General features: G+C 41.9%; 1 protein-coding gene across 2 annotated transcripts in view; it reads left to right on the forward strand.

The window, feature by feature from the left end:
• The first annotated feature begins 206 nt into the window (after nt 1-206).
• snx7 (sorting nexin 7) overlaps nt 207-26,505 on the forward strand; it is a 33,400-nt gene continuing 7,101 nt past the window's right edge. The window contains exons 1-9 of one of the 2 annotated variants that reach the window (XM_060922035.1): nt 207-512; nt 2,499-2,675; nt 2,768-2,878; nt 2,992-3,156; nt 7,481-7,679; nt 7,773-7,972; nt 11,411-11,497; nt 15,435-15,536; nt 23,447-23,599. In XM_060922035.1, the coding sequence (XP_060778018.1) occupies nt 408-512; nt 2,499-2,675; nt 2,768-2,878; nt 2,992-3,156; nt 7,481-7,679; nt 7,773-7,972; nt 11,411-11,497; nt 15,435-15,536; nt 23,447-23,599 (1,299 nt within the window). In that variant the 5' untranslated portion in view covers nt 207-407. The remainder of the gene's footprint in view (nt 513-2,498; nt 2,676-2,767; nt 2,879-2,991; nt 3,157-7,480; nt 7,680-7,772; nt 7,973-11,410; nt 11,498-15,434; nt 15,537-23,446; nt 23,600-26,505) is intronic. The other variant, XM_060922036.1, reaches the window with a different exon arrangement.

The raw sequence follows: 26,505 nt of genomic DNA on the forward strand, positions 1-26,505 counted from the left end.
TATGAGGTGAAAAATTGTTTGTAGATAAAATAGTATGACAAGAAAACCTGGCAAGCAGACATTTTGACAGGGGTTTGATCAATGCCATAGTTACAACTCAGAATAAAGTTTACGCCCCAGCTGAGGGAGTGCAGATACCTGCCCTGTGCACACTAGCGTACTGCATAGTACTCCACAAGAGTTTGGTGCAGACTTACAGTACGCACTACTTTCACATACTGTTTAGTAAGGGAGTGTGCTGAGCAGCACAACAAGCCCTGCTCGTCTTTCCTGAGCACGGGGTTTCTGGTTCCGCGCAGAAAAACGGCTGTTTCTGACTCTGAGTTTTGGTCCCTTTTTAAACGTAAAACTCAAGTTCATGAAATGAAAGTTTGAGGAAAAGAAAGTGAGCAGTGATTTGAGTTATAATGAGCGGCGGCGGCACTGCTACCGAAAGTGCTACGATACCGGAAGATATCTCAGGCCAAATGCTGGAGCTGGACGAGGACGAGGACTTGGAAGTTTTCAGTAAGGTAAATAAATTAATAATAACTTTAAAAAGTGGGCAAACATCTGAAAAGCCGAAGTGTGCTGAGAGAAAGACAGCCAGTAGCTTATGAGTGCAGTGTCGACTTTGTTTGTTTGTTTGTTTGCGACACGTTAGCAAATCTGTAGCACCTTTTCACATTAAATTACAGGACATACTGAGTTAATTTCTAATTACAGGCATAACTAAAGTAATTTACAGTTCAGTGGTTCTGGTTAGCTGTAGCACTTGTTAGCCTACAGCAGGCTAAAGGGAAGAAAAATGAAAAAAAAAAACAAACTTGTTGTTGTTTATTTTTCTCTCATGTCGAGATCCAAAGGTCAAATATCAGGTGAAGATTACAAATGCTTCTTTACATGGAGCAGTTCTTCTACTCAGTGTCTGCTAAAAGACTATAAATTACAGTGACGTTTTAAAATGCCAGAAATGTTGTTTTTTTGGGGTTGTTTTGTAGCACCATGTGAAAATTTGTGCTGACTCCAGTGTTCACGCCATGGAGGCGCAGTCCTGCCATCAATAAGCTCTCTCGGGCTCCTGGGAACAGCAGAACTAATTCTCTTTCACTGCATACATCAGGGTACAGCAGAGTGCAGACACTACATTTGTTAATACTAGGATAGACAAAGAGAAGTGTGAAAAACAGACCGGCGTAACTGGTTACACCTATAACCAGATTAAAGGCTATACTTCCGTTGAGCAGCACTGTTGTGTAGGATCTTCTTCGTCGTTTCATAGCCGGCGAGGGCCGTAGAGGAACTATTCATCTGTTATCTGTAGCCGCTTGTCCTGCGCAGGGTCGCAGGCAAGCTGGAGCCTATCCCAGCTGGCTATGGGCGAGAGGTGGGGTACATCCTGGACAAGTCGCCAGATCATCACATTCACCATTCGCACCTATGGTCAATTTAGAGCCACCACGGTGGTGTAGTGGTTAGCACTGTCGCCTCACAGCAAGAAGGTTCTGGGTTCGAACCCGGCAGCTGATGAGGGCCTTTCTGCGTGGAGTTTGTATGTTCTCCCTGTGTCTGTGTGCAGTCACAGGGAGAACATGTGCAGGTTAGGTTAGGGTGGCTCTAAATTGACCGTGATGAGCTTGCGACTTGTCCAGGGTGTACTGATCAGCTGGGATAGGCTCCAGCTTGCCCCGTGACCCCGCACGGGATAAGCAGTTACAGACAAAGCAACAATAATTGGTCTAACCTGCATGTCTTTGGACTGTGGGGGAAACCCACACAGACATGGAGAGAACATGCAAACTCCACACAGAAAGAGCCTCACTTCTTGCTCTGAGACAACCGTGCTAACCACCATGCCATCTTGTGTTTTGGATACATCACCGCAATGTCAGACTCAGTTCTCATCAGTTAGTTACTAAGGTCCATCCATCCATTATCTGTAGCTGTTTATCCTGTTCTACAGGGTCACAGGCAAGCTGGAGCCTATCCCAGCTGACTATGGGTGAGAGCCGGGGTACACCCTGGACAAGTCGCCAGGTCATCGCAGGGCTGACACATTGATTATCATTCAGACTCACATTCACACCTATGGTCAATTTAGAGCCACCTGCATGTCTTTGGACTGTGGGGGAAACCGGAGCACCCGGAGGAAACCCACGCAGAGATCATGCAAACTCCACACAGAAAGGCCCTCACCGGCCACAGGGCTCGAACCCAAGACCTTCTTGCTGTGAGGTGACAGTGCTAACCACTACACCACCATGCTGTCCGACTAAGGTCCTCATAGGCTGAATCTGGTGTCAGAACACTGACCTTCCAGGACAGATTAACACCACCCCTGCCTTAGGAGCCTACTTATGATCATATTACTTGGATCTAAAATCAATGTTCATACTGCTCTTAAGCTCTTTATTGAGGTTTGGGGAAACAATGCTCCAGTTATGTAACTTGTCATTGTTCAAGTTGATCTTTTAATTTAAACACTTGTTCTTTGCCTCCACCTTTTTGTTTTATTGTAGGATGGAAGCTCCTTCAGTGTATCTATGCCAACATCACCTGGATCTATGATCAATCAGTACAGATTCGAGGATGAGGAAGATGTGCCTAGCACTAAGGACATATTCATCACAGTTGATAATCCTGAGAGTCATGTGACAGCCATCGAGACATTTATTACATACAGGGTTTTAACCAAGGTATGGCAAGAACTGCAGATTAATGATAAGGATTTGCTTGCTAAATCTCAGTGTTTTGTTTTTTTAAAAAAATCCTGTCTCTTTGACATCAGACTACACGTAGTGAGTTTGACTCAAGTGAGTATGAAGTCCACAGGCGCTACCAGGACTTCTTTTGGTTAAAAGGCAAACTGGAGGAGGCTCATCCGACTCTTATTGTCCATGTAGGTGAACTTAAATAGTTAAATGAGTGAAATTATTATGTTTTGAAAGATAGTGTCTTCAGTCTTTATTAAATTTTACACTGTCGTACTAAACCTTGACTGTTCTGCTATAGCCCCTACCAGAGAAATTTATTATGAAGGGAATGATGGAAAGGTTTGCTAATGACTTCATCGAGACGAGGAAAAAAGCACTACATCGCTTTCTCAACAGAATAGCTGACCACCCCATTCTCTCCAGCAGTGAGGATTTCAAGATCTTTCTTACAGCACAAGCCTGGGTAAGACGCACAAAAGTTACAAACTATGGCTACATGACTTGTAGCCTAATTTAAATAGGAATCAAGGTTTTGGTTTGTTTGTTTGTTTGTTTGTTTGCTTGTTTGTTTGTTTTGGCTGAGGAAAAAAAAATCTGGCCATCGTTGAGAAAAAAAACTGCCACGGAACATCAAAGTGAAAGTCTTATTGTATTAACGAATAAATACACATGAGCTGTGCTTGGTGTTATATTAAAACCATTACACTGATAGCAATATTTTCTTTGTGGATGTTCTTGATGGATTTTAAAATCTTTACTGGCACCTCTATACACCTATATCCTGAGAATAAATATCCACCACAACTTTAATTATCTACAGTGGTGCTTGAAAGTTTGTGAACCCTTTAGAATTTTCTATATTTCTGCATAAATATGACCTAAAACATCAGATTTTCACACAAGTCCTAAAAGTAGATAAAGAGAACCCAGTTAAACAAATGAGACAAAATATTATACTTGGTCATTTATTTATTGAGGAAAATGATTCAATATTACATATGTGAGTGGCAAAAGTATGTGAACCTCTAGGATTAGCAGTTAATTTGAAGGTGACATTAGAGTCAGGTGTTTTCAATCAATAGGATGACAGTCAGGTGTGAGTGGGCACCCTGTTTTATTTAAAGAACAGGGATCTATCAAAGTCTGATCTTCACAACACATGTTTGTGGAAGTGTATCATGGCACGAACAAAGGAGATTTCTGAGGACCTCAGAAAAAGCGTTGTTGATGCACATCAGGCTGGAAAAGGTTACAAAACCATCTCTAAAGAGTTTGGACTCCACCAATCCACAGTCAGACAGATTGTGTACAAATGAAGGAAATTCAAGACCATTGTTACCCTCTTCAGGAGTGGTCGACCAAAAAAGATCACTCCAAGAGCAAGGCGTGTAATAGTTGACGAGGTCACAAAGGACCCCAGGGTAACTTCTAAGCAACTGAAGGCCTCTCTCACATTAACATTAGCCAATGTTCATGAGTCCACCACAAGGAGAACACTGAACAACAATGGTGTGCATGGCAGGGTCACAAGGAGAAAGCCACTGCTCTCCAAAAAGAACACTACTGCTCGTCTGCGGTTTGCTAAAAATCACATGGACAAGCCAGAAGGCCACTGGAAAAATGTTTTGTGGACGGATGAGACCAAAATAGAACTTTTTGGTTTAAATGAGAAGCGTTATGCTTGGAGAAAGGAAGACACTGCATTCCAGCATAAGAACCTTATCCCATCTGTGAAACATGGTGGTGTTAGTATCATGGTTTGGGCCTGTTTTGCTGCATCTGGGCCAGGACGGCTTGCCATCATTGATGGAACAATGAATTCTGAATTATACCAGCCAATTCTAAAGGAAAATGTCAGGACATCTGTCCATGAACTGAATCTCAAGAGAAGGTGGGTCATGCAGCAAGACAACGACCCTAAGCACACAGGTTGTTCTATTAAAGAATGGTTAAAGAAGAATAAAGTTAATGTTTTGGAATGGCCAAGTCAAAGTCCTGACCTTATTGTTGTGGAAAGGATGTGAAGCAAGCAGTTCATGTGAGGAAACCCACCAACATCCCAGAGTTGAAGCTGTTCTGTACGGAGGAACGGGCTAAAATTCCTCCAAGCCGGTGTGCAGGACTGATCAACAGTTACCGGAAACGTTTAGTTGCAGTTATTGCTGCATAAGGGGGTCACACCAGATACTGAAAGCAAAGGTTCACATACTTTTGCCACTCAGATATGTAACATTGGATCATTTTCCTCAATAAATAAATGATCAAGTATAATATTTTTGTCTCATTTGTTTAACTGGGTTCTGTTGATCTACTTGTAGGACTTGTGTGAAAATCTGATGATGTTTTAGGTCATATTTATGCAGAAATATAGAAAATTCTAAAGGGTTCACAAACTTTCAAGCACCACTGTAGAGGTACCATGAGTACAGTGTGTCCTAAGTTTGAAAGGAAACCTGTGCCGCTGAATCCTAGCAGTATTAATGGATAGTTAAATAATTAGTCATGGCAATGTTTCTGATCTTCTGCAGATAGATATACACACATTTCTGTCAGTCTCACTCCAATTCAGTTTTGTTGTACAAGTTTGCAGATGATACATCAGTTGTTGGCCTCATCACAAACAAGGATGAATCTGACTACCGCAGGGAAGTGGACGAGCTGGTGGGTTGGTGTGATAGGAACAACCTGATTCTTAACATCTCTAAGACCAAGGAACTGGTCGTTGACTTTAGGAAAACCTCTGGCCCCCTCTCCACTCTCTCTATCAAGGGGGTGGAGGTGGAGAGGGTCACTCACTTCCAGTTCCTTGGGACTACTATTCATGAATCCTTATCATGGGACCTTAACACCAACATCAAGATCAGCAAAGCCCATCAGCGACTTCACTTCCTGCGGCAGCTCAGGAAGTTTAAAGTCAGTCAGACAGCCATGATTCATTTTTACAGAGCTACAATTGAACGTGTTCTCACATTCTCCATCCTTGTCTGGTTCGGTAACACCACCTCATGGAACAAGACAAGGCTGGAAAGGGTTGTACGCAGAGCATCCAAAATCATAGGCGCCAACCTCCCCTCACTTTCCTCCCTCTTTTCATCGCGGTTAATTAGAAAGGCAAGAAAAATCATAGTTGACCCCTCCCACCCAGCACACCATCTTTTTAATCTCCTCCCATCAGGAAGGAGATATAGAAGTTTGAGAACCTCAACATCATGGTTTAGGGATAGCACATATCCACTAGTCATCAGACATCTGAACCTTCTCTGACTGCCATGATATGTAGCACTCTATATGCATGGTATGCACTTTACCATTGGAACACTCTAAGATGCACTTTATCATGCAACTTTAAATGCAACTTATTTTTAGCCATTATTGCTGTCCAATGGCTCCGGTTTCCCCCACAGTCCAAAGACATGCAGGTTAGGTTAACTGGTGACTCTAAATTGAGCGTAGGTGTGAATGTGAGTGTGAATGGTTGTGTGTCTATGTGTCAGCCCTGTGATGACCTGGCGACTTGTCCAGGGTGTACCCTGCCTTTCGCCCGTAGTCAGCTGGGATAGGCTCCAGCTTGCCTGCGACCCTGTAGAAGGATAAAGCGGCTAGAGATAATGAGATGAGATTGCTGTCCAATGACTACTGGGTACCCCACTACTGTTCACTGTCTTTGTCTGTTTTACCCATGGCTGTCTGCCCTTAGGTATGTGTTTGTTTTTTTGTTTGTTTGTTTTTCATATGTATTTGATGTTGGGGATGTGCCAAAACAAATTCCTATCAACTGTGTTGACATGGCAATAAACTATTGAATCTTGAATCTAGACAATCATTAGCCACTTGTGGGTAAAATGGGTTTTGATAAACATAGACTAAGCACATTGCTTCATTAACAAATTAAGAGTGAGAATGTAGGTGCAGCCATGGTTTGTGTACGTCAACTACTTCTACTTTTGTGCACAATGTCATTACTATAGCATTCAGTGTGAATAAGACTGAAAATGAGGATTCTCTCATGGACACACAGATTGGATCTGATCACTTGCGATTATATAATATGGACAGTCAATCAGGAAGATCGAATTCAGATCGGATGAGCAAAAAAAATCAGTTGTGGACTGACAGGCTGAACATAACCATAGTTCACTTGCAGTGAATAAGGGAAGATAGTGGCCCTTTATCATGTAGTGGTTGCTTCAAATGCTACAGAATTGACGTTTATCTTGAATCGATTTGCAACCAAAAACAAATGTCTCTCAGAAGTGGAACCAGAAAGCGTCTTAAAAAAAAAAAAGACAAGCTCTTACATGTGTATATTTCAGATCGTCTGCTAGATAGAATTTACTATAAACTTTGCTCTGTAAAAATGCAGCATTGTTCTCTTGAAAATGGCAGAATTTTTTAGTTTTAGTGTTTAGAAATGTTTGTTTTGACATCATATGAAACAAATATCTTATTCATCCTAATCTGAATGACCTAAATATTTATATTCTCCTCTGTATGCTTTTTCTTCAATAGGATACAGTTTTGACAGTGGGAAATGCACTGAGGTTTCTGTTGAGCGTAGGTTTCCATAACTTGCAAAGAATGTATAATGGAACTGGTTTTGTGTCACTTTTGGAGTAGGCTACTGTGGGAAGTATAGTAGGACAAAAACTAAGATAATTGCGTCTCCTGGTCTGCAAAACCATTTGTTTTAATTCCTGGGCTTCTGAGGTTGAACTTGGGTGCGGTCTTAGTTATTAAAGCCACGGTATTCGTATTATCACTGTTAATTGATAACGCTGCATCTACAGGAGCTAACATCTCATAAGAAGCAAGGTCCAGGTTTCTTAAGCAGGATGGGTGAGACGGTGAGAGCTGTGGCTGCCACGGTCCGAGGGGTCAAAAATCGGCCAGAGGAGTTCAGTGCCATTCATGACTATGTGGACAACTTCAGTTTGAAGCTGACTGCGCTGGACAAAATCACCCAGCGAATTATCAAAGAAAAAAGAGGTACTGCCTCAAGACCCTCATTACCAACCACAGGCCACTCGTTTGTAGTGTGTTGTTGGTTATGTCATCTAAAATGTGCTGCTGCTGTTCCAGAACACCTGGATGAAATGAAGGAGTATGGGCCCATCTACACCCTGTGGTCTGGCTCAGAGGAGGAGCTGGTGGAGCCTTTGAAGCTCATGGCGAGTTGCTTGGACAGGTGCTCCAGGGAGACTGAGGAGCAGATCGAACACCTCAGTAACCGCCTCCTCCCAACACTGCACGAGTATGTGCTCTGTGCTGATAACCTCAAGGTACTTTATGAGATGAATTTTGTTTTTCTTGTGTACAAACCTGAATGCTGCAGAGATGTTGTTGGAGGCGAGTAAGAACAGAAATAGTAGCCTTTTCTGTTCTACCTTGAGAAGTAAGAAATTCACATGTACTCCACTTCAACAGGTTTTTTTTTTTTTTTAATAAAAGTTGTGCATTTATATAATGTATATGCACACGGTTTTGTGTGTGATTTGTTGCACCCTGGCTGATGTGAGGAGAATGAGGACTCAGGAGGCAGGCAAGCCAGAGTGTGGGTCTGTTTATTTATTTATAGTTTTTACTTTCTGTTCACCTTTGTAAACTAACTGTATTCACAACCTTGACAAGGTGCTATCAGATCAGGTTGCTTTGCTCAGCACCACTGTGTGTCTCTGCTTGGCCTTTTTTTTTACACAGCAAAATAGTGTATAAAAAGATCATCATTAATCACACACAGGTATACACTGATTTCATGAAATTACCCATGATTCCACCTTCACTTCACAACCAGTGCTCAATCATGTCCCTGTTGCCACAGTGACTTGGATATCTTGCTAGACATCCAGCTAATTTGTTAGCCAGTTAAATAAAAAAATAGTGGCTACGGTGTAACTGCTTTCATCTGTCAAGTAGCGTTAACTTTTCAACACGTAGTATTAACGTTCAGTGCATAACATGTCTCTTCAGAGAAGAGCTACTCCATGTTTTTTTTCAGTATTCTGTCAGCTGAAAGGAAATTTGCTTTGGATGGTCAGAAACAACCCAGGAATCACCAAGGTTCTGTCTACAGTCTATACTGCCAGTCAAGCGAGTTTTATTTCACCATGGACTGACAGGTTGCCATCCAAGAAAGAAATCCCTGCTCCAAAATCGACACCTTCAAGCTAAAGTTTGCAGCTGACCACATGCAGAAAGAAAAATCTTTCTGGAGGAAAGGTTTATGGTCAGATGAGACAAAGATTGAGTTGTTTGACCAGAGCTACAGAGGAACACTGTACCAAATGTTAAGTGTGGTGGTGGTAGCATCATGCTCTGGGGCTGTTTGCTGCCAGTGGAACTGGTGCATTGCATAAAGTGGATGGAATGATGAAGATGGAGGACTATGGAAGGATTCTTCAGCATAGCCTCAAACCATCAGAAACTTAAACACAGTTGGATGTTCCAAAAAGATAATGACCCCAAACACATCACAGCTAGATGTGGAATGGATAAAGCAGGCCAACATTAAGCTTAAAACAAGTCCTGACTTCAACCCTATTGAAAATAAGTGGACTGTGTTTAAAAGCCGGGTCTGTGCAGGAACCAGACTAATTTAATTTAACTCCACCAATTCTGCCAAGAAGAGTTTTCAAATATCCAACCAGAATGGCTACCAAAAGCATCTGGTCAAGGTGAAAATTGCTAAGGGATATTTAACCAAATATTAGGTGTGTATGTATGTTTTTGAACCTGTGTTGATTCAGAAAAGTCAAAATAAATTAAAAGTTTTGCACCAAATTTTTTTTTCTCCTATTAAAGATGCACAGTACCAGTCAAAAGTTTGGATACACCTTATTCTAATTCAGTGTGGTTTTTTTTTCTTAATTTTTATTAATTAAGATACTTCATGTCTTAAAGTAATGATGGATGTCGTTTCTCTTTACTTAGTTGTTCTTGACATAATATGGATTACTACAGTTGTGGAACAGGGATATTTACTGTATATTATTTACGATTTGATCTCAAATGCATTAAGAAGGCAATAAATTGCACTAATTAACTGATGAAGCACAGCTGTTAATTGAAAAGCATTCCAGGTGACTCCGTCATGAAGTTGGTTAAGATAATGCTAATAGCGTGTAAAGTGTCAAGGTAAATGGTGGCTACTTTGAAGAATCCTAAATTATGAAACACGGTTTGTTTTTTGGGCGGCATGGTGGTGTAGTGGTTAGCGCTGTCACCTCACAGCAAGAAGGTCCTGGGTTCGAGCCCCGTGGCCGGCGAGGGCCTTTCTGTGCGGAGTTTGCATGTTCTCCCCGTGTCCGCGTGGGTTTCCTCCGGGTGCTCCGGTTTCCCCCACAGTCCAAAGACATGCAGGTTAGGTTAACTGGTGACTCTAAGGTGGTGTTTCCATTAGACCGTATCCGTATCGTTTTCGTCGCGGATGCACTGTCCGTGCACATTAAAACGCCGGGAAACGACTCCACAGGCGGAACAACTTGAATCCGCCAGGGCCCACGTATTCAACCCAGTACGTATCTGATCCGGTGCTGTGTAAACATTGAGGAACGAGGATACGCAGTGCTGAGCTCTAGCTGACGTCGTCATTGGACAACGTCACTGTGACATCCACCTTCCTGATTCGCTGGCGTTGGTCATGCCACGTTGGTCATGTGACGCGACTGCTGAAAAACGGCGCGGACTTCACTTCCTGCTATTTGTCCCGAATCACTGCTCGTGCGCTTCACTCGCACGCTCTGTGAGCTGCGCAGGGCCGGAGTGCGCACCCTCCACAGGGCACTCGCTGTTCAGGGCGGAGTGATTTGGAGTGCAGGATGGCTGCGGAGCTGAGCGTATCCGTGTATTGGCGTTGCTGTGTGCACGCGAATCGTTTTAAAAACGTTAATCTGATGATCCGCTGATACGGTCTAATGTAAACACCACCTAAATTGAGCGTAGGTGTGAATGTGAGTGTAAATGGTTGTCTGTGTCTATGTGTCAGCCCTGTGATGACCTGGCGACTTGTCCAGGGTGTACCCCGCCTTTCGCCCGTAGTCAGCTGGGATAGGCTCCAGCTTGCCTGCGACCCTGTAGAACAGGATAAGCGGCTACAGATAATGGATGGATGTTTTTTGTTTACTACATAATTCCAGATATGTTCCATATGTTAGTTCATAGTTTTCATGTCTTCAGTATTGTTCTACAATGTAGAAAATGTTTAACATACAGCAAAACCTATGAATGAGTAGGTGTGTCCAGACTTTTGACTGGTACTGTATATTGTACAGTCATTCTTTCCCAGAAAAAGAACAGTTCAAAGAAATCATTGAAAGCCGAATATTGCCATAACATTCATGTCTATGATGACCGTCATGTCCGTCTATATAAACTTCTGACCACGACTGTAATTCCTTCCTTAATTTTCTTTTGCCGATTGTTTGGAATTGAACAGAAATGTGCATGCAGCTTTAGGAAAGACTGAGTGGTTTAGTTATTAGGCTTTATACTGTTTCCTCAGAGACTACCACTTAAAACAGTATACTATTCTAGTTTTTATGCCGTGCCTAGATTATCAATGCTAGTATTTCATCTTATTTGTTCTGTAACTTGAGTTGTATGACATGATTTAGTTGTCTGAGCAATATATTGTGCATCATGTTTTACCACAGTTTATTGTGTGTTTCATCAAGTTGCACATTTAATCAAGGGGTATTGATCGTGGTGTTTGTTGTACACAGGCAGTACTGCGGAGACGAGACAACATCCAAGCAGAGTTTGAGGCTAAGAATGAAGCTCTCGCCAGTAAAAGGACGGAAGGGGAAGCAGTGAGTGCAATCTGACTCTTTTTTTCTATTTAATTCACCCTGTGCTCTCTTGCAATTTCCCAGAGATTATTAGTAATAAAGCCTTGCCTCAGCAGCAGTGTCTGCTTTCATATGAAAGTGATCCATTTTAAGCCTAAAGAGAAATGTGGTGAGATTATATAAATATGTAAGTTCCTCTGAGCCTGAATGCGCTTCAGCTAGAACACAGTAAATATGGTTTAATAAAGCCTCTGTTAATCATGTCCTCCTTTAGTCTCTTGGGCTTTTGACTTTCTACATCAATTCCATCAAATGTCACAAGCATGAGAAATATCCTTCTGTGGCGAACGGAAAGGGGCGATATAAGGTTGTGTTCTTTTGCAGAAGTGCTTGAAGGTTGAAGACGCCCCCTTTCCCAGCTTAGCAATAACCTTTCTCCAGTGAATTTAATTACAGATAGTGAGCACTGTTCCTCTTGGCTTTCACTATGCTGCATGAGTCTCATGATATGAAAGGATTCTTTTTTTTTTTTTTTTTTAATGGTTTTAGAATGCAGTGCTTCTTGGTCCTTGTCTACAAACAAACTGTGTGTGTGTGTGTGTGTGTGTGTGTGTGTGTGTGTGTGTGTGTGTGTGTAGCAGTTAGTTTTTCAAAGCTATTAACACTCTCAAAATCAGTGCAAGATATAGTGTCCTCCGGAATGATTTGCGCCCTTCATAAACATTACATGAAAGAATTCAAAAGGTTCCACTTCAACAGTAAAGGAAACAATTTATATTCTAACAAAATAATTCCCATTAGAACTACCTCCTGAATTAATGCTGCTTTTTTTTTTTTCTGTCCGAGACCAATATTTTGTTTTCAGTCAAATGGCCATTCTGTACGTATTGTTAAATATTTGGTGGCAAACAATAATGAAGAGAAAATGTATAGTACATTTAATTCTAGTCAGTCAGTCATGGAGTACTTATGTAGGTCAATATTAATGTTCAGTATTACAAATAAAATAATTACACACTTAATATTTATTTTACGGCTAAAATCCTTTGTCTGATTTTTCTGTTAAATATATTGAGTGGTGTTTTGTTTATAAATCACTCAAAAGTCTTTTTAGCAGTAAAGTCACCAAATTTCAAACAAATAATTAAGTTTCTGAACTGCCATTTGATTGAAAAAAAAAAGGGTTGTCTCTGACCTTTGCACAGTTTTATATATGAGCTAAAATGATAAGTATCAATCAATATTTTAAAGCAGATACGCAGAACATTTATTTTTAAATAAATTTCTGAGTGGATAGTATCTCCACCCTTGACTCTTGTATGCTGCATAAATGGGAATTAAAAAAAAAAAATGGAGAGTTAAAATCGACCGCAAAGTTGGCATTCAAGCTGCCCCGCTGAGCCAGCCATGCCTGAATGCGTGACGTCACTGCGGTAACTGGTTTTAAGGCCGATGCCTTTGACAGCTATAGACCAAAGTCATATAAATAAAAATGTATGGTGAAAGTAAGAAATACCGTTACTGACTTGCTCAACTAAGACTGATTTAACGTCACTGATTGTGGGTTGACTCTCATTAAAACAGAATAGGTGTTATAATTTGTGCAATGTACATGCATGCATTTTTACTGATAAAACGTAAAAGGCTAATTAAATAATCAGATGAACTGAGACAATCACATTCTGAAGCAAATTAAATAATCTTATACCGCTAACTTAAACACACAATACAAGTTACATGTATTAATCTAAATGCAGGTAAACAACGTTTGTTTGTTTGTTTTTTATCCAAATGAGAGTTGGAGCTTACCCATCTGTGTTCTCGCTTCTTGAAGGCCGATCTTGTGGCCGATTGTTTTGAAACAATTTGACTTTCAGTTGTTTGTTCAGTTCTCCGTTCATTTGTTTCTTCCACGTAAGGGCGAGATGGCAGCGATATCCAGTTTAGAAATAAGACGGCTGCTCCACTCATTCTGTCCATACTGTGTATTCCACCATTACTGCTCGGCTCAGGCAATTACTAAAACCTGGGATGGAACGGGATGTCACCAGTTTTAGCAACAGTCGCGGGGAGGTCACTGCCCGAGCGATATGTCCCGTCCCGGGTTTTAGCAACAACCCTCGGCTCACTCCGGGAGGACTGGTGCAACTGAACTCCATCTCATCTCATCTCATTATCTCTAGCCGCTTTATCCTGTTCTACAGGGTCGCAGGCAAGCTGGAGCCTATCCCAGCTGACTACGGGTGAAAGGCGGGGTACACCCTGGACAAGTTGCCAGGTCATCACAGGGCTGACACATAGACACAGACAACCATTCACACTCACATTCACACCTACGGTCAATTTAGAGTCACCAGTTAACCTAACCTGCATGTCTTTGGACTCTGGGGGAAACCGGAGCACCCGGAGGAAACCCACGCGGACACGGGGAGAACATGCAAACTCCACACAGAAAGGCCCTCGCCGGCCACGGGGCTCGAACCCGGACCTTCTTGCTGTGAGGCGACAGCGCTAACCACTACACCACCGTGCCGCCTGCAACTGAACTCGCTTTAAAAAATAAAATACTTTGCTTCTTTTTTCTTTAATTGTTGGTACTGCACCCTCTTTCAATACGGGCTTATAGCCAACATTCCTCAACAGATTAAGTGTAGCTTTAAGCAGGGCTGGGAGAAACTAATGAAGTGATTCTCGGAGAGGACTTTTTTTTTTTTTTTACAATTCAGAATCCACTACTTCCATAGTGCTTTTAAATATAAGGCTGTAAGCTTTGTGTTAGTTGTCTCTAATATTTATGTCCCAATATCTTGACCACATTTTAGGATGAAAATCATTTTAGATATGTTATTTTATATTGAAAAATTAGCTGTCTCGGAGAGGACATTTTTTTGACACAATTACATACTAATTTGATCAAAATAGTCTGAAAACTTACTGGCATTCAACATTAAAACTTAACTATGTTTCCAATGATATGGAACCAAATATTTGTTTTATGGTATAAAGACTGATTTAAGTGCATCCCTTCTGGAGCTACCTGTGGTCAAAAAAGCACTTTTTCTAAATGACACAAGTAATTTTGCTAAATATGACATATATTGCCATACATTCACCAAAAATAACGTTATCACCAAATTTTTTTTTGCATGGTAAATAGAGCGATCACAGGGCTACAATAAACAACCAAGTTTATTTAGTCAAGCCTTTTGATATTGAAGATAATAAGTGTTAAATGTGATTTTTAGCTTGCGTACCCTGATTGTAAAACCACCCTTATTAGATTTATTGTTGACGCTTAAAACTATTCCTGTGCCATTGTTGAGGTCTCAAGGCATTTATAAACGAAAGTGAGGCCATGGTTCTGTGTATATGCTTTTAAGTGAACACAAACTAATTAGCATTTTAAAATGTATACAAACGTCATTCTTTACTCTCAGGAATTTTACTGTTAGCTTTAACCATATTCTCTTTCCCTGGCGAAAGGATAAAATCCTTATGACATCCTTTACTATGAAAAAAACAAAACACTTTCAACACCAAAACAGACAGATCTGCACAAATCAGGTAATGGGTATAAAAACAAATTAAGCGCAATTGTGGCCATACTTACAAATGTTGGGGCCCAATTGCAATTTTGTGTGTGTATACATTTTTATATAGAGTTTTGTTTTTTTGGGGGGGGCACATTTTCAAAAAGGGTGCCAATAATTCTAGAGGGCTTTGTATGGCGGTGATCATGATGTAACCCTACAGAATTTGAATACATCCCTATGCAAATACTGTTGTCTCTGCTGAATGTCACGAAAGCCTGCTGTGTAACTGTAAAAAAGGAAGTAAGTAAAATGCTCGCTTAAATCCCATATTTAAGCCAGCGTTTTGTAATTTGCAATGAAAACGTTCTCCGTGCACCACACTTTCTCATCTGACATGTGCCCCTGTATTGGTTGTGTCTATGAAGGAGACTAAGGTGCTGAGTTTAGCATGGGACAGCCTGGTGGGCAAAGACCCAGACGAGGTCAGACAGCAGAAACAGCAGAAGCTTAAAGGAGAGATTAAAGAGGTACTGGTTTTCTAATAGGAGTGTGGAGTCCCTTTGCTAACATGTATGTCTGCTTCTGCATCATTGTTTTGAGCTGGTAACATTTTAAAGACTGGAATTTCCCATGATGACTCCCTGCTGTATCAAGGAGCTATTATATACTGTGTATGTACTGCAGAACCATCTTCCACCTGAAATGTTACCGACTCCTCAATGAGCATGGTTTCAGCTTGGGCATAAGTGTTCTGAAATGTTAAGCCCTGTCTCTCATGTACATTCTTTTTAACTTTAGCTGTGCTGTTATTTGTGGCTTGGGAAATTATTTCTAACTGTACTGCTGATTTCTGCTCTGGCTTTCTTCTTTGAAATACAAAAGTCAATTAGTAAATTCCCTTTCAGTCGTGTGTGTGTGCGTGCATTTCTCTCTCAGTATGCTTCTGCTTCTTGATTTTTAAATGCTGCTTTTAATACAGTCTCTTGCAACACACTTCCTGTACACCTATCAGTGATTGGTATTACTGGTAACGCTTTCCTGGTTTACATTTTACTGCCCGGTCACACCGCCCGAACTTTGCTGGAGCGTTCCTTGAACGGTAGGGAGGGGGGGCCGAATTTCAACAACGCTCGTCACCACGCATAAAATGGGAAAAAAATCGAAAACACGGGCGTTGGCTTAGCGGTGCACCGCTGAAGCCGGCGTTGGTTTAGCGGTAGCGAGCGGTAGCAAGCGTTGGTTTAGCGGTGACGCGAGCGTTGGTATAGCGGCGTTCTGCGCATGCGGGCTTTGGCTCGGTGGGGGTATAACGTTGGTTTAGCACCAATCATAGCAAGTCTCTCAGCATCCATGGTGATACAGTTTTACTGTAACTTTGAGCAAATTCGATATAGATGAGGTCTGAACTCAACGGCAGCTCGATTCCAAATGAGCTCCTGGTCCATTTCTCCCCGTATTTATAGCCAAATTCTGGTCCCGCTCCGACACCTCTATACCAACGCCAAACCAAAGTTCATCGCCACCATGGATAGCTGCTTCAACGCCCGACACCGTTCCAGCAACCCCGTGTCCGCTCGTAAAACGCTTACAACCGCTCCACCAAAGTTTGTGCAACGTTTAATCGCCGTCCGGGCAACGCTGGCGAAGCAGCGGTGGTCCAGCGTTCAAGATTTCTGCGTTGGCCTAGCGGACCCAAGCGTCCACGAACTTGCGTCTAGCGGTGCCAAACTTTGACTGGGCATTGGTGGAGCGGGGGTGAACTTTGCCGGGGTGGAAAATTGCCCCCTCCTCACCGCTCGCAATATTTTGTGCAGCTCAAAACTTTCGGAGCGGTAGGAGGGCCCCTCGAGAAACATCAGCGGTGGCCGAGCGTATACGGCGTTGCTTTAACGGGGGCCAACTTTTGTTAAACGGTGGTGAACGGTTACGAGCGGTGATTAATTTTTTTCACCGCTCCAGGAACGCTCCAGCAAAGTTCGGGTGGTGTGACCGGGGCCTTATTACAGCTGGAAATAATAAATCATCATCTGCTCTTGTTTTTCAAGGTGTCTCTCGATGCTCTGTTCTTGGTCTACTCCTGTTTATAATTTTACGTGCTTCCTGTCCGTCATCTTATTCGGCATCACGGCCTCAGCTTTCACTGTTACGCAGACACACAGCTTTATATTAGCACCTCTGCCAGTTCAACCATTCCACCACCTTCGCTACTAGCTTGCATCTATGAGCTCAGTGAGTGGATGCACAATATTTACCTCAAACTCAGCACAGACAAAACGGTTATCTTTGCAGTTGATCCTAATGCTTTAGTCTCTAAACACTGATTGAGTCCTTGTCAAGCCATCCAGTACCGTGAGCAATCTAGGTGCCATCTTCGACCACTTGCTCACCTTTGCTTCCCACATCAGTTCCCTTACTAAATCTGTATTTTTCACTGCTGTAACATTTACTTGACCCATATTCATTAAAGTTGCGCAAACTGTAGTCCATGTCTTTATTACTTCCCACCTTGACAGCTGCAGTGCTCTCTTTACCGGTCTTCCAACCAAAACAATCTCTAGATTACAGCTGCTCAAGTTCTCACTCACACTCGGTGTTCTGCTCACATTTAACCCTTTTCTCTTTAAAGCAGATACGCAGAACCTTTTATTTTTAAATAAATTTGAGTGGCTAGGATCTCCAGCCTTGACTCTTGTATGCTGCATAAACGGGAATAAATAAATATTTTTGAGAGTTAAAATCAACCGCAAAGTTGGCGTTTGAGCTGAGCCAGCCAGCCCTGAACGCGTGACGTCACAGCGGGAACCGGTTTTAAGGCCAATGCCTTTGACAGCTATAGACCCTTTTCAGTCACGTGACCTTCGTAAACGCGACCGCCATTTTGGACATGTAGTGGACTTCGGCTCGAATCAGTTTGAATGCGAAGAAGGCGACAAACGAAAAACATAAAAGAAAAAGGAGCGAGATGCAGAAAACACCTTCACTGTCCAGCGACGTAGGGCATTTACAGGGCGAGCAGAGGGAGAGGTATTTGCAAAAATTGAGGTTAGCAGGCTTAGAGAACGACGTTTACCTGCTTCCACCAGGATTGTTCACTGACGTACGGAAGTACACGAAGCCCTCGTCTTTACCTGACTTCGGCCCACATGATCTGTATACCCTATGTCGTTAAAAACCCATCACCATACACATACGCCAACGTCCGAGGTTCCGGAGCGCGCTCCGGCTTGCTCCAGGAGTGCTCCGGCCGAGGTTCCAGAGCGCGCTCCGGCTTGCTCCAGGAGTGCTCCGGCCGAGGTTACGGAGCGCGCTCCGGCTTGCTCCGGAGCAAGCCGGAGTGCGCTGCTTAATTTGAGGGGAACCTCGGCCGGAGCACTCCGGGAGCAAGCCGGAGCGCGCTGCTTAATTTGAGGGAGAGCAAGCCGGAGCGCGCTCCGGAACTTCGGACGTTGGCTCCGGCAGCTATTTATACTGGATCCGGTGTAAATAGCTGCCGGATCATAATTACAGTAAACTAGTAAATACAGTAAAGGAAAAACTTGAGACTGAAAGGTTTTAACAGTCATCCAAATGACTGAACGTAAACATTGCTACAGTAACATACCAGCTACTTGTTGACATTAGCTAGTCAACAATAGCTACTACAGAAGAACAAAGAGGTTACAATGGGTTATTTTAGCCTATTTGGTTACACACTCGCCGCCACAGAATGTTAACAGCAATGTAATGCCTTTTCTGGCTAATTTTATTCGTCTTACCTCCAACATAGTGGTCACTACACAAGTGTTGGTATGCCGAGGGCTGCCAATCTGTTAATTGCCGCTATCCATCTTCTCTGTCGGGATCCGATAAAATGATAAACCTTGCCTTGTTTGTTGATGGTTACTACATCCAGGTGCACAACAATATAGTGGCATGATGGAAGTCTTGCTGAAAGTAAAAACTTTCTTTGCTGCCGTTCCTCAATGTTGGCTGTGGTAAACTACTGGTAGTACATGTCCAAAATGGCGGCCGCGTTTGTCGTGACGTCACGTGAAAAGGGTCCATAGACCAAAGTCATATAAATAAAAATTTATGGTGAAAGTAAGAAATACCGTTACCCACTTGCTCAACTAAAGACTGATTTAACGTCACTGATTGTGGGTTGACTCTCATTAAAACAGGATAGGTGTTATAACTTGTGCAGCATACATGTACATGCATGCATTTTCACTGATAAAACGTAAAAGGCTAATTAAATAATCAGATGAACTGAGACAGTCACATTCTGAAGCAAATTAAATAATCTTATACCGGTAACTTAAACACACAATACAAGTTACATGTATTAATCTAAATGCAGGTAAACAACGTGTTTGTATCCAAATGAGAGTCGGAGCTTACCCGTCTGTGTTCTCGCTTCTTGAAGGCCGATCTTGTGGCCGATTGTTTTGAAACAATCTGACTTTCAGTTGTTCGTTCAGTTCTCCGTTCATTCACTTCTTCCACGTAAGGGTGAGATGGCAGCAATATCCAGTTTAGAAATAAGACGGCTGCTACACTCATTCACTCCATACTGTGTATTCTGTGTATTGGGGAGGTCCCTGCCCAAGCGATATGTTCTGTCCCGGGTTTTAGCAACAACCTTTGGCTCATGCTCCAGGAGGACTGGTGCAACTGAACTCACTTTTAAAAAAAAAAAAAATCCTTTTCGTGTTTTATTTTTCTTTTAATTGTTGGTACTACACCCTCTTTCAATACGGGCTTATAGCCAACGCTCCTCAACAGATCAGAGGTCTCATACGAGTCTTCAGTAAAGTGTGCAGAGGAGAGACCACTTCGTAGGCGCCCAATGTGTCTGTGAACTTCTTGTAAAACGCGTCCAAATCTTTGCAGTTTGAACATTCTTGGGCCATAAATGCAACGTAAATCCACCTTCTGTTGTGTTGCTGCACCGGCCAAAAACACGTCTACGTGGCATGGCGATAAATTGGTTCAGAATGGAGGATCGGAGTTGCAGTCCGCTCTGTGTTTTAGCATAGCGGAAATGGCGATGAGACTGATAGACTTCCTGCTGTGACATTACAGACGTCAAGGTCATTCACTCAGACCGCTACCTATGTAAATCACTAATTGTAAAAATTACTATATTAGGTTTATTGTTTGTGCTTAAAACCTATTCCTGTGCCATTCTTGAGGTCTCAAGGCATTTATAAACTGAAGTGAGGCCATGGCTCTGTGTATATGCTTTAAGTCGTACTGGTTACCCATCCCCTACCACAGCGTTTCTCAACCTTTTTTCAGTCACGGCACCCTTCAGAAGTATGCAAATTCTCAAGGCACCCCCATATAAAATATATGCAGTCACACTGACCATACGCTGACCCCGGCAGTGACATTGTGACATGGGAAAGGGGGCCGTGAGACAAATTTTGATGATGCATGAGGCGGTGATGATCTGCATTCGTGTAACTATCGTTTTTTTTATTTTTTTATTTTAATTCATTTTATTTATTTCAATGTTAGAATATATTTTTTGACGGCACCCCTAATGAAGCCAGACAGCACCCCGGTTGAGAGAGGCTGCCCTACCATATTCAATACAAATCCCTCCTCCTCATCTTCAAAGCCTTACGTAGTTAGTTCAGCTTTACCTATGCCTTAGGTTATTTGAATTATTGCTTCCCTGGGCAGCACAGTGGTGCAGTGGTTAGCACTGTCGCCTCATAGCAAGAAGGTTCTGGGTTTTAACTACGTGACTGATGGGGGGGCCTTTCTGTGTGGAGTTTGCATGTTCTCCTGGTGTCTGCGTGGGTTTCCTCTGGGTGCTCCAGTTTCCCCCACAGTCCAAAGACGTGGATTAGGTCGATTGGCTACACCAAGTTGTGTGTATACCTGCCACCAGATGAGGAGGGTTTGGGTCCCTCTGGTGTGCTATAATCACTCAGGAGAATTCAGGGAAGCTAGGTGATGGCTTCTTAGATCGCTGACCCTCAACTATGAAGACAGCAACAGACAAACGGACAGATTGCTTCCGTGTGTTAGTTATCTGGTTCCAGAGTACTTCCCATCCCTAGATTCAGACTTTCCTGGCAGGTCCTTTAACACGCGTTAGGCAGTTAACTTCCACAGAGCCTCCAAGAAATTGTCTCGGTTTCCTCCTTCAAAACAACTCAAAATCCATCTCTTCACTCAGTGCTGTGATGTATAAATGAGTAGCTTCAGCCCCTTTCACATAATACTTTCCAATCTGTTAACTGTCCTGTGATTTTTCTGATTCTTTGTGTTTGTACATGTGCTTCTTAAGAATTATCATCCTGATTTTAAAGCGACTTTGGGTTTAAGAAACGCACTATATAAGTAAAGCTTGTTTTAAAAATGACATGCAATTTCAAATAACATGATTTTATATGTTTTATATACAATACCAGTCAAACATTTGGATACACCTTCTAATTCAGTGGTTTTTCTTTATTTTTATTAATTAAATTACTTCATGTCTTAGTAATGATGGAGGTCGTTTCTCTTGACTTAGTTGTTCGGTTCTTGACATGGATCACAGTTGTGGAATCGGGCTATTTACTGTATCTTTTTTAATAATTACTGTTTGATCTCAAACGCATTAAGAAGGAAAGAAATTGCACTAATTAACTTTTGACGAGACACTCCTGTTAATCAAAAAGCATTTCAGGTGATTACCTCATGAAGCTGGTTCAGATAATGCCAATAGTGTACAAAGCGTCATCAAGGTAAACGCCGGCTACTCTGAAGAATCTAAAATATGAAACATTTTGTCTTTTTTTTTTTTTTTTTAACCGCAAAATTCCATATATGTTCAATATGTTATTTCTTAGTTTTGATGTCTGACTATTTTCTACATTGTGGAACAATACTGAAAACTACAGAAAAACCTATGAATCAGTATGTGTGTCCAAACTCTTGACTGATACTGTGTGTGTGTATGTGATTATATAATATTATTATAATTTTTTTTTTTAAATCATGTTATGTGCCATTTGAATTTCATTTTTCCCCCAGTGTCCTTGTCACCAGAGAATTATTTATTTATATATTTTTATATATAAAATATTTTAAGCTCAGTGAGAGAATTTTCTTTCCTATAGATGGCAGTAAAGGTAAATGAAAATGTACAGAAAATCTTCATTCCATTCATCCACTCAGTTCCCTGGTATGAAAAGGCAGCAGTGACTATATGAAACAGCTGTCTTCATGATTGAGCTTTGAAATGTAGCTTTTTGTCCTCGTGTGTGTGTGTGTATATATATATATATATATATATATATATATATATATATATATATACACACACGTGTGTGTGTGTGTGTGTGTGTGTGTGTGTGTATATATTATACACACACACACACACACACACACACACACACACATATATTTTTTTTTATCTATATTATAAAACTAGTGCATATTTTTTATTATTATTAAGGTGCCTGTACATCTTGTACTGACAGTGAGGGCAGATCAGTGTAACTAATGATTTGTCCTGCTCATCACAGGGGAGATGCAGCGCTAGTCAGTTACTGATTATGCCAACTCTTCCTCCCGCCCTCTGTGTATCAACCCCATTCACCCAAAGCATCCCCTGTTCCATAGTTTTACCTAATCAGAGCATGTACAAACACACCATCCAGAAGGGACCTGGGCAGAAGCGGCGGCAAACACGGAGCATTCGACCTTCATCAGTTCCGCTGTCAATGAGTGCCTGATTTTCAAAAGCTTTTCACTGCATCGCAGCTTGCTAATTTGACACACAGTTATCCCCAAGGGTCTTGAGCAACTCAGCCGCCGATTACTAGCAATGTGTTTACCAATCTTTCTCTTTGTGCTCCAGTGTGTGGACTGCAATACTTGTGTGGTATTGGAGCCAATTGAACCCAAGAGAGCATTAGCTTAGAAGGCAAGCTGTTAGGAACTACCCTGATAAAATGGTCTGATCAGTGTGTTGCAGCAACAAGAGGACCATTGGACTATTGTCTACAAAACGAGTGGGTTGTCAATTTGTACTAGGAACACTTGAACCACAGGTAGAGATGTAGTCCATGGTGTAGTGTGTTGTAGTGCATCACTGCATGTAAAGAGTTAAAACTGGGAAAGAGTGAAGCCTGGATTTGTCACTGTATGTATGACAAACTCCATTACATAAATACAGAACTTGGATTGTGCCGAGGAAGAAATGCTCACGTTTACAGTAAGATATTGAATTGGTTGTGCAAATTCAACAGAGTTGGCCATTTGTATCGTTCCAGATTAGTACTGATCCAAATGTAACACGCACACTCAGTAATGAAAGCCAGAAAGTGTCTTCATTTTCAGTGCCACAACAGTGGATGAACATGTCGTCGTCTTCTGAAGTTTGATGAGGCAAGTTACTAGTCCTTGTGGGTGTGTACTGCTATCTGATGGTGTTTATTGTGTGCATGTGCAGATAAAGGACGAAATTGAAAAGCTGGAAGATAGATTGGAATGGGCCAATAACACACTCACAGGGGACTGGAGCCGCTGGAAGAAGAGCATGAGGTCTGACCTGAGAGCAGTGTTTACCCAAACAGCAGAGAAGAATGTGGAATACTATGAAAAGGTGAGTAATGATCCATCCCACAGGTGCTTTGTGAAAGAGGGTGTAGGAGGAAGAGGCTACTCAACCATAGATTTACAGTTCCTTTTTGGGGAACAGTGAGGCAGATTAGCAACCTCTGTTGTAAAGTAGTTTGTGAAGTATACCCATGTACAGTATTTACAAAGCTTTGCAAATTTTATATATATATATATAAATTTTTATTTTATTTTTTGGAACCAGACTAAAGATTTTGATTTATTACTAGGAGCATTTGATTAACATATGTGCCTGGAGTTATTTGCATCCCTGCTTTGGGCATTTGTCGGTAGAGGGTAGTAGAGTTTCATTTTTATACCCTCAGCCAGCTTACTGAGAATAATGATCCCCCAAGGCCATAAAGAAAGACTAATATAGATATTTAGGTAGTGCCTAAAAGCAGTGCTCCTGAAGAATGTATGAAGAAAATATTTGCAAGGGCACAAAATCAACTTGAATAGAATATTACAGCATATGTACCCTCGAATTGTGTAGTGTATTTCACATCAATAAATTACTGCAGTGTCTTGTGACAGTGATACCAATAATGAGAGATGCATCACAGTTACAAATACATATTTATTCCTTTCTTTGTCACCACATCCCATGCACCAGAAAAAACACTACAACATTTTTTATGGTGTGACTCTGCTGCGTGCCTGGTGGACAGCAGTGAACCAGCGCTTTCACGTTACACCATTACTGTATAGTTACGGTCGAATATCAAACTTCATATGTCAAACAATTGTCTGGTTACATCTCTCATGCCCATATGCCTTGTGCGCTTGGAGCGCACAGTGCTATTAAGACTAATCACCAGGCACCTGTTCCTGATTAGAGCGCAATCACAGCGCATACATAAGGACTCTGAGTAACACACAGACTTTACGAAGTAAACGCTCTGTATCCTGCGTCTGACGTTACCATGCCTTGTATTATGTATCGCTTTTCTGGTTTTGACCCTGTTTGTGTTTTTGGACTGAGAGTATTGTATTACTCACCTCTAGGATTAGCAGTTAATTTGAAGGTGAAATTAGAGTCAGGTGTTTTCAATCAATGGGATGACAATCAGGTGTGAGTGGGCACCCTGTTTTATTTAAAGAACAGGGCTCTATCAAAGTCTGATCTTCACAACACGGGTTTGTGGAAGTGTATCATGACACGAACAAAGGAGATTTCTGAGGACCTCAGAAAAAGCGTTGTTGATGCTCAGCAGGCTGGACAAGGTTACAAAACCATCTCTAAAGAGTTTGGACTCCACCAATCCACAGTCAGACAGATTGTGTACAAATGGAGGAAATTCAAGACCATTGTTACCCTCCCCAGGAGTGGTCGACCAACAAAGATCATTCCAAGAGCAAGGCGTGTAATGGTCCGCGAGGTCACAAAGGACCCCAGGGTAACTTCTAAGCAACTGGTTCAGTTACACAAATTGAAACGTAGCGGTTTTCTATGCTATGGAAAGTCCGCACTATAATGACAGGCGTACTAACACCTTCTGCGCGCTTCGGCAGCGCATTGATATCTGAGCTCCGTATCAATGCGCTGCCGAAGCACGCAGAAGGTGTTAGTACGCCTGTCATTATAGTGCGGACTTTCCATAGCATAGAAAATCGCTACGTTTCAATTTGTGTAACTGAACTTGTTTCATGTCACTGGTCATATAAACCTATGTAAACAGGAAAAACGCGGAAGAGTTTGGTCGCATCTAACTACAGCCCCAAAAAATACCATTGGCCATACTTAGCAGCCTAGCTACATTGCTAACAGGAGTGACAGCGCGTCTGACTGACTGGGAGGTCGCGCAAAGCTCGGAGAGGTACGGAGCAGCTCGTCTCAATTCAGATAAGAGCATATTTCATTATGGAAGTACGGTGGACTGTTCCTTTAAGCCGTGACATACTAGATGTATGGTGTTTCATCAGTTGAAATTCCTGCTCTGTACCCCTTTTGTTCACTTACGAAATTCAGTTCGTCTGCCTTAGCTTTAAAATAGGCATTCTTAAGCTCTGTACGCATCTTTCTTGTCACGTAATACAGTGTCTTTATCGGGTCCTTCTCCAACATTAGTCTGCTCCTGATAGGCTGGGCTCATCCATGGCTTGTTCAACTCTTTCTTGCTCTTCAATGGTATCGTTTCCTTAGATGCCACTAGGATTGCATCTCTCATCCGTCCCTCTACATCTTCCAGCTGTCTCATGTTTTTGTCATCTCCAGCAGTAGAGAATCTAGCTTCGCACTATACTTGCCTTGAATATCAGGGTCATCCCTTAGTTTTCCAATATCTAGACGTGTAGAAGGAAGTCTGGGTCTTTGGGAAATCTTGTGCACTTGTTTTCTAGTTGGGAAAGCAGCATTCATGACCACTATCCGATGGTCAGAGTCAAAAATTTGGCTTTGCATCAGGTAAACTCGGCATTTGGTGGTAGCACGTTTGACATACCAGTCAGCCAGAATATAATCTAGTCTGCGATTTATACCCAAGATTATAGAGTGGAAGAGTAGAGTAGTAAATAATCCGTAATTTTTGAAAAACCAAATTAAAAATAAGTGCTGGACAAAAACCATCTGTCTTTTGTAAATAAAGATACAAATTTCATTGTCCAGTGGTCATGTTCATGAGATGCGTTGCCTTGCACTTGCAGTAGGGTTCCCTGTGGTGGAACATGTTTGTTGTTCATATGGACATCATATGGTCAAAAGCCATCAAAAATCAGGTCGATGAATTACTATATTCTCTTAAATATGGGGCTCGTGCAGGAAGCTCTGCTAACATTTCCAGATGTGAGCTATTGTGACAGATGTCCTTGGATGCGTACCCTGCCTTTTTATTTGCTGCCCATAGCTTGACCCTTGACTTAAGAGCTGAACCAGGAATTTAGACCCAAGTG

The sequence above is a fragment of the Neoarius graeffei genome, chromosome 5 (genome assembly GCF_027579695.1).
Source record: "Neoarius graeffei isolate fNeoGra1 chromosome 5, fNeoGra1.pri, whole genome shotgun sequence".
Classification (NCBI taxonomy): domain Eukaryota; kingdom Metazoa; phylum Chordata; class Actinopteri; order Siluriformes; family Ariidae; genus Neoarius; species Neoarius graeffei.